General features: G+C 36.6%; 1 protein-coding gene across 1 annotated transcript in view; it reads left to right on the forward strand.

The window, feature by feature from the left end:
- LOC139698860 (MKRN2 opposite strand protein) overlaps nt 1–8,769 on the forward strand; it is a 35,235-nt gene extending 26,466 nt beyond the window's left edge. Inside the window, exons 3-4 of the mRNA XM_071597798.1 lie at nt 2,709–2,927; nt 8,394–8,769. Of these exons, the coding sequence (XP_071453899.1) occupies nt 2,709–2,927; nt 8,394–8,595 (421 nt within the window). The 3' untranslated portion in view covers nt 8,596–8,769. The remainder of the gene's footprint in view (nt 1–2,708; nt 2,928–8,393) is intronic.
- The last annotated feature ends 574 nt before the right edge of the window (nt 8,770–9,343 follow it).

Genomic DNA, 9,343 nt, shown 5'->3' on the forward strand with positions numbered 1-9,343 from the left:
TTCCTACGCCCATGTTTTTATGCCAAACACAAAACCACGCCCAATATCTAAGTTTTAACAAGCCTTTTCTTAACATCCTTACGCAACGGCCCTGTTATCAATGCTCTCATCTTAGTAAAAGCCTCTTTTCTTAACACAATTCTTCTTATTTTCGTGTGTTCACTTATTCGCTCCAAAAACCTTTCAAGAAATGTTAATTGATCTACCTGCTTTGGTTTTTCCTGTCCAATTTCTACATAGCCTTTCTCTTCTTCGATATCCTCATAACTTACGTTACGATGTTAATATCGATATTATTTCATCGTTTTTGCTTTCTTAATGTCATTCCAAACAAACCCATTTACGTACAACATCCTGACTCAACGTCCCTTTCATCCATTCCCTCCTTCCTCTGAAAGTTATTTTGGCTAACGTAATTATTCCAATGACGTCCCAACCTCTTTGACCACCTTGGTCCAATGTCCTTCCAAGATAGGATAACTTGTAAATTCATGCATTTATGAAAATAGATTAATGTATTTCCTCTTCTCTATTCATTATTAAGAGACAACACTTTTTATAGTTCAAGATGTGTGTTCCTCATGTGCCTTTTATCCGAAATGTGTCGACCTTGTTTATTTACGTATAAATTATTCTCATGTTATTCAATGGAAATGTTTCCAGTTGTTCGTGAATTTTCTCTCAATCGACGTTGTCGAATTGCTTCTCCTAGTCCATCGATGACATTTCCACATGCTTATTGTGCGTATTTCCTGTTTAGTACAATGTGAAACGGAGATTTTAATACTTCTGGGTTGAATATTTAAAAAGAAAAGGAAATTTAAAAAATTATATCCCACCAAAATTTAAATATTGAACCTAATTCAATGCAGTTCATAGTTACATATTTAACAGAGACAGACCATATATTTATTCCAAAGAAACCCGCAAAAGAAGCTTTTAACGGAGTCTTCCGCTAATATATGCATTTCAATGCAACAATTTACAGAGCATAAAAATCATTCGCCTTGACCGGGATTCGAACCCGGATCCATCGATGTTCGGGCGATCCTGTGGACAGTGGCGCGTCGCGCACGACTACGAATGCCTGTGACATTGTATGTGCGGTATTTCGTCGCAACATCTTGTTCCTTTAAAAGTCCCCAAAATTTCATTATGCATATATTTTTTCATATTTCCTGTTTAGCACTATGTTAAACGGAGAATTCATATTTGTATAAGAATTGAGAAGGTGAAATGGACCTAGAATAAAACAAATGAGGAAGTACTTGGTATGGTGGGCGAAGAGAAGGGTTTGTTGGGAGATATTACTATGGAGGCAGGAAAAGTGGCTGAAGGGGGTATTGACCGGCAGTGGGATGGTGACGACTGTGATAGAGGGGAGAATGTTGGGCAAACGAGGAAAGGGAAGGAACAGGATTGGAATGTTGGACGGGATGAAGGGAGGAAGAAAGTACTCGGAGATGAAGAGGGACCTGATGTAGACTAGGTTGCTGGATTTTGTGTTTTGTTAGGAGTCTCAAAATATTTATTTGGTAGTTGTGTCCATCCAAAAACCTACCTTAACGAGTATATTACCTTTTAATAATAATAATAACGGTAAAAGAATAATGAAGTTCAAATAGGTATTGCTGATCATCTGGGGTAAAAAATAACATTCAGTATTGAACGTTATTAACCAATGGAATTATAACAGTCACATATTACAGGCGAATGATTTTTTTCAACAAAAATTTTATAATAACTAATATAAATCTTTACCGGTAGATATTACTTAATAACAATGATGTTCATGTAGTTGTCGTGTCATTTGTTTTACGAGTCTAAATTTATTCATGATGAATATTTTAAATTCCAAGGTCGATAATTTTGTCAAGAATCTTAATGTTAATTCTTTTAGTTTTTCTCAATACATGTAATCGACGTGTTTTCCCATGAAAAAGTATGGCATATCGATTGATTCTTTGTAACTCGTCTTTGTGAATCTTGTAAGTTGGCATTAGCATAATATTTTGAATGTGTAATGAATTTTAAGTTTAGGGGGAAGGTGAAATATGAAATTATTATGACCATTAAGTCTAACCAATTATGATATGGAGCGTAGCTATGTACGGCGCGGAAACCTGGTCATTGAAGCAGGAGGATTGGCGTAGACTGGAGGCTTTTGAAATGTGGGTGTGGAGAAGAATGGAGAAGGTGAAATGGACAGAGAAGAAAACAAACGAGGAAGTACTTAGTATGGTGGGCGAGGAGAGGGGTTTGTTGGGAGCAATCCTATGGAGGCAGGAAAAGTGGATGAAGGGGGTGTTGACCGGCAGTGGGATGTTGAAGACTGTAATTGAGGGGAGAATGTTTGGCAAAAGAGGAAAGGGAAGGGACAGGATAGGGATGTTGGACGGGATGAAGGGAGGAAGAAAGTACTCAGAACTGAAGAGGAGGGACCTGATGTAGAGTAGGATGTTGTGTTTTGCTAGGGGCCACAAATTGTTGAATTAGTAATTACGTTCATCCAAAAACCTAACTTAACCGGTAGATTACCTAATAATAATAAATAATAATAAGTCGAACCATGTTTCTTAAACGCCTATGTTATCTTTCTTTCCAAAATCCCTTCCCTTAATCTCCCTCCCTTTTTATCTTCCTCTCTTCTATCCTTATTGATTTTCACTCGACCTATTGTCGTTCCTTAAAAAAACCTTTCCCACCAGCGATTACTTGAACTCCAAGGATCTGCACATAGCCGTCACCTCGTCCAGCGGTGTAGTTGTCGAATTCGACCGTTCCGGATTGCAGCAGCACTTGGACGGCGACGCATGGAAACAATGCATCGTCCTTAACGACGAGAATGCCCACCTGGAGATGAACAAAGAGAGATGGGACGACACGTTGATCAGGATATCCAAGCAGCCCTGTTGGTCGTCGGATAGGTAAGGTGTAACATTAGGGATATCAACAGGTGCACTGTGAACACCACATATACGCATTGATTGTTCAAATCAAAAATATTTTTATCATAATGTTGCACATCCACACATTCTGTCGTTTCGCCATCAAGCGATCTCGTCTTCCATGAGACAGGAGATTGTTGTTATATTATTTGTTGTAATGTTTGGCGGTAAATGAGTATGTGGGGCTAGAATCGCGCGCGTGCAAGGAGGAGTATAGTCAGATGGCATTGTCAGGAATCACAATTTATTCGTGCTCCGTTTTGGATTTAACAGTGTTGAAACACAGGAATTATTTCCAATTGTTGGTAAACAATTGTGCCATGTTGGGAATTTTAACTTATTTGTTGTCCATTGCGATTTAACAATTCAAAACACAGGAATTATTTCGAATTGTTGGTAAACAATTGTGCCATGTTGGGAATTTTAACTTATTTGTTGTCCATTGTGATTTAACAATTCAAAACACAGGAATTATTTCGAATTGTTGGTAAACAAATGTCCCATGTTGGGAATTTTAACTTATTTGTTGTCCATTGTAATGTAACAATTCAAAACACAGGAATTATTTCGAATTGTTGGTAAACAATTGTGCCATGTTGGGAATTTTGACTTATTTGTTGTCCATTTTAATTTAACGGCTTAAAACAAAGGAATTATTTCGAATTGTTGGTAAACAAATGTCCCATGTAGGGAATTTTAACTTATTTGCTGTCCATTGTAATTTAACAATTCAAAACACAGGAATTATTTCGAATTGTTGGTAAACAATTGTGCCATGTTGGGAATTTTGACTTATTTGTTGTCCATTTTAATTTAACGGTTTAAAACAAAGGAATTATTTCGAATTGTTGGTACACAAATGTGCCATTTGAAATAGGAGTTGAAAGTTCAAATACAAGTGATGTTTCCAGTATAATTAATACATTTTTTGAATCCTCATTTAGGGGTAGCGTCGCGGAGATTGTTTTCAGTCGGCCATGCAGAGGGAGTCGTATTCCTCCTCCTCCTCCTTCTTGTTCCCACTAGTGATGAAATAAGCATCTTGTCAATTAGATTTCGTTTGTTTACTCTCCTCTTCGCAATAGCTGGCTCATTGACGTCAAGTCATGAATTTTCTCGTGCATAATATGAAAAAAATTGTTTGGTCATCTATCAGATTATTTATTTATTTACACAATTACGTTGCAATTAGGCGATTTTCCTGGTGGCAACGGTCAAGTTCGGTCAAAGATAACCCTTACAACGAAAATTGCATACATACACGCACTAGAAAAACAGAACAGAGGCAAAATATTCTTACATACAATGACACTTCCACATCACATGCAAACAAACTTCCACATCACATACAAAATGCCGTCCGCATCACATATAAACAATATTTCCATAACTACAATGAAGTTTATTACCCAGTGGCTGCTTTACATTTAAACTTAAAACTTCTAAAATTGGATGGAAAGGGCTTAAACAAACCTCCAGGCAGCTGGTGCCAATCAATAATAGTTCTATTTAAAAAAAAGAGTATTTTTTCTTATTTGTTTTTTGAGTCCTTATTTTTATTTTGAAACTATGGTCGTTTTTTCCCTTAAAGTTAGGCTTTTCTATCCCTTGCCATAAATTTTTCCACTCTTCGTCCTTTTTGAAAATTCTATACATCGCGCCTAACCTACTCCTTTTTCTTCTATTTTTCAAACTCTCCCATTTCAGTATATCTGACATTTCTGTGACGCTATCTATTCTTTTGTACCTTCCGAGTACATATCTTGCTGCCTCTCTTTGAACTTTTTCTATCTTTTTAATATGTCCCACCTCATATGGATCCCATACTATGGAGGAGTATTCTAGGATAGGGATAACCAGTACATTATATACTTTTCATTTTCTGGCTACGCTACATCCTTTTAAATTTCTCATCACCCAATGCAATACTTTAAATGCATTATGACTTCGAGAATAAATACCTCAAGAAGGTTGCCTTTGAAAATAGTCGACTCTATTCCAAATCGGCAAATTTTCGTCTCAAATTCGACAAAATCAGTCTTCTTCAATCAGTGTTACATTTCCATTTGAAGAAATTCTATACACAGTTTGGCGAGTACAGGATTCTCCATTCAACCATTAAAAAAAATGATGATTATTATCAGCTGTAGTCCACCGGGTTAGGCTAGGTTTTTGATGCACCATTTATCACTTCTGTATTCCTAAATCCTTGATTAACTCGGCACAGAATTTCCGTAAAACCTCAAACGACATCTTACAAAAACTCATTTCGTAGCTGTGCATAAATTCTAAATCATTATATGACAAAGTAAGTTGTATCTCAATTGATCCACGTTCAGTTTTGGATGCATCAGTTAACTGATGTACTTTTCCTACTCTACTAAGGATGGTGACCTCTGGGCACCCTCGCCTTCCCCCTCAGCTGTGCTACTTTTCGGCTGTCTACCAGATCTTCTTGGAATACAGTAGGCGAAGGGACAGGGATTAAAGAACTGTCCCACCTTTTATTACCCTGTTAACAACGCGAGAATTCCACACGCCATATCCCGGAACTCGAGTCTGCTGATTCCACGCTCCCATGCCCCTCAATCTCCCGGAAAGGATCCGGTTAAGCGGTCGTTCCGGTGTTTTGAGCCGGATAGGAAGGCCGGTCTGCCTGCCGCCGTAACACAACGCCCGCGGAGAAATTCACAGTCGCCTGAGCATAAAGGGCGAACTTCAGCAAACACGCTTTTAGCTATTTCCCCCCCCCCCCACTCCCTCCCAAGTGAAAAAGTTCATTCGAGTTATCCCCTCTCTGATTTTTGTTCATGCCCTCGCTCTGCGGTCAATTTAACAAGTCTAGTGGAACTAAAACTTCCCCGTCGAAGAAACTGTCGCGTCAACTATTAAACGTAGACAATAATGTTGTTGATTCCGGCGCAACAATCGGGTAGTCTGTAGTAAAACAATCGATCCGGTTCATCTCTGATTCGTAGTTGGATTCGAGAATCGGTTGGGTAATAAATATCGCACTGATTGCTGTTTTCGGTGATCTTACAATCGAATTGAGCTCAATTTATCGATTGGGATCCCACCTTTTGTTTCAACAATGTGATTTTTAAGTATCGTGATTTTTAGTGCTCTGATATGAATCTTTTAAAAGCGGCCTTAAGAAATCCGGTTAACTGGTCGGACTGTTTACGTGCTTTACTCTATACTGTGCCCTCTCTTCTCCAGTGGTATCATGAGTGTAACTTGAGCGTACTTATCCGTTCTAATCGTGATTAACTTCAATTCTCAACGACCAAAATCGTGATTTCTGTGATTTTCATCTATTTGCTCTACTTCTTCTTTATGACAGTGATCTCCCTGCCCACTTGAAATTAAATATTAATAGAAATAATTGGGTAGCTATGGAATCTTTTTTATATTATTGTAATCAGTTACGTGGTATTTTTTTGATTGGGTCTCTGAAAAAAAAGAAAACCCTTAAAAAAAAGCTTAAATGACATTTTCCTGGAGTGTACCCTAGATTCAATTATTGATTATAAATAAATAACTTGCAAAACAGATCAGCGTAATTTCGTGATCACGTCAGATTATTGTTCTGAATTCGTGACGCAATTCGTGTGCACTTTCAAGTTTCGTGCCCCTCTGCCTTGGTGGCTATTATCCCTTAAAAAATATCCAACGACTCCTAGTTTAAGTTTTATATTAATGGCAAGGGAAAGAAATTTTTCCACAGAACAAGATTTCTATGATAATCAGGTTGCCTCTATCTTTGTAAATAATTTGTTTTTCAGAACCGCGTCCCCATTGGTTGGCTTTGCGCGTGACGTCACCGACTTACATTGTTGCGATTGTGGCGCTTGAGGATTGATCTAAAGTGAAAAAATCTATTCACACCAAAAACTTCGTGGACTCTGTATTGTTTATTTTGATGTAAAGAGTTTATTTTTCGGAGTTTTCATCCTGAAACTTAAGTACACTATGTGTTGAAACTTAAGTACACTGGTTGTTTAACACTCTGGCCCTAAAAGAGAGTTTTAATGCACTAATTATGCCTATCTGGTAGTCAAAGCTTAAGAGCGACCTTAACAACAAGTAACAATCCCAGACTTAGAGGGACGCCATTTTGTTTGATGGCAATCAAAACTGATGCCCCGTTTACACACCGCTGTTTTTCAGTTATTTTGAAGATGAAAAGTTATTTGGGTTATGTTCAGAAAGCAGACTCCATTTTTTTGTTGAAATTCTCCATATTCCAGAGATAAAACACTCACTTTAGATTACAGTACTGAGTCCAAGAAATCATTAGTTATTATGACACGGGAAATGGATATCCCGCCAAACATTGAAATACCAAATTCAGCTATTAAAGCTAACAATTAAAGTGAAGTTAACAATCAAAGTAAAGTTAACAATTCAAGTAAAGTTAATAATTCAAGTAAAGTTAACAATTAAAGTAAAGTTAACAATTAAAGTGAAGTTAACAATCAAAGTAAAGGTAACAATCAAAGTAAAGGTAACAATTAAAGTAAAGTTAACGCTTAAAGTAAAGTTAACAATTGAAGTGAAGTTAACAATTAAAGTGAAGTTGACAATTAAAGTGAAGTTGACAATTAAAGTGAAGTTAACAATTAGTGAAGTTAACAATTAAAGTGAAGTCAACAATTAAAGAGAAGTTAAAAATTAGTTTGAAGTTAACAATTAAAGTGAAGTTAACAATTAAAGTGAAGTTAGCAATTTAAGTGAAATCAACAATGAAAGAAAATAAAAATGGAATGCAAGTGAAGATTTCCGTTAAAGTAAACAATTAAATCAAAGTAAGCAATTAAAGTAAAGTGAGTAATGAATGTTTGAAAATACCCGTTTAAAGTATTGGTACGAAAGCAACCAACAAATGGCGTCCGCTTTTTGTACAACACCCAGACTATTAAAATGAAAAGTTTTTACAAATAATTTTTGCTGAGTGGAATTATAATCCTGTAATTAATATATATATATATATATATATATATATATATATATATATATATATATATATATATATATATATATATATAACGATTGTCCGGAAAAACTCATACGAGCGGCACAATAATGGGCTGACACAACATAACACAAATAGAAAAGAATAGACACATATAAAAGAACACTTACACGGTAAATTGTTCGAGCTTTCGGCCCTCTCAGGGGCCTTCTTCAAGAGAGACTGAACAGTCTCTCTTGAAGAAGGCCCCTGAGAGGGCCGAAAGCTCGAACAATTTACCGTGTAAGTGTTCTTTTATATGTGTCTATTCTTTTCTATTTGTGTTATGTTGTGTCAGCCCATTATATATATATATATATATATATATATATATATATATATATATATATATATATATATATATATATATATTTTTTTACTGTTGGGCACATCTTTGTTTAACATGATATTTTTTCGTCACATTTTCGCAGCTACGACGAGAACAGCTACAACTGTTACACATTCGTGCTGGCGTTCCTGAGGAACTTGAATTGTGGGTCCTTGAGCGAGGCGGCCGCCGGGAGTAGGACGTCCTTCTGCGAGAAATTCATCGTCCCCAGGACCACGGCTGCTGGGAAATACGTCTCCGTGTACCGCCGTGTCAGGAACACAGGCCACTACATCCAGAAGTGATACTATTTTCACTCGGCAGCATTGCCCTGTAGGTTGTTGTCTGGCCAACGGTTTTTTTGTTTTTTTAAACTCAGTGTTGTGATAATTTATTTCCTTAACACTTAATTACCTGCGTGCGAGTGCTAGTAACGTTAATTTTTTTTAAACAAAACAAGAAGCATTAATGGTGAATACGTGTCCATGTTGATTTGTTATCCTAATTTGTATTTAATAAAATTTTGTTAATTTCTATTATATTTAAGCGGATATTATATGTATACTCTTGAATAGATGTGTAGTTGCATATAATGGGCGTCATCTCATCGGTCCAAGCAAAGAGATTTTAATGCTTGCTTATCAACGAAGAAGCTGCCCAAAAAATGCTAGGTCCATGAAAATAAACTCCCCAATCTCAATCCAAGGTTTGCAGATGTATGTTATGTAAAATCCCCATCCTCCAAGTATTTAAAACCCTCACAATCCACTTTCTCAATCGTTGTTTTGCCCCAACCTATCGAAAACTCTCTCTATTCCTGCAATAATGGTGGGATTCACTCGTTTTCGTTGATACTAGATGTCCAATTTTCTTCTTCTAGCCCTTGTTATAATTAAAAGTAAGTAGTCTTCCTTTCAAGGTAACATTTGACTTTAGACACTGACTGAATTACGATACATTTCTTAGCCTCGTCTAATAAGACATAACTCTTTGACATCCACTTTTCCATCAAAATGGATGGATGGTTTTCCAGTTTCCTGGGAAATTGTTCTG

Source organism: Hetaerina americana, unplaced genomic scaffold (assembly GCF_022747635.1).
Source record: "Hetaerina americana unplaced genomic scaffold, ioHetAmer1.1.p SCAF_9, whole genome shotgun sequence".
NCBI classification, from domain to species: Eukaryota; Metazoa; Arthropoda; class Insecta; order Odonata; family Calopterygidae; genus Hetaerina; species Hetaerina americana.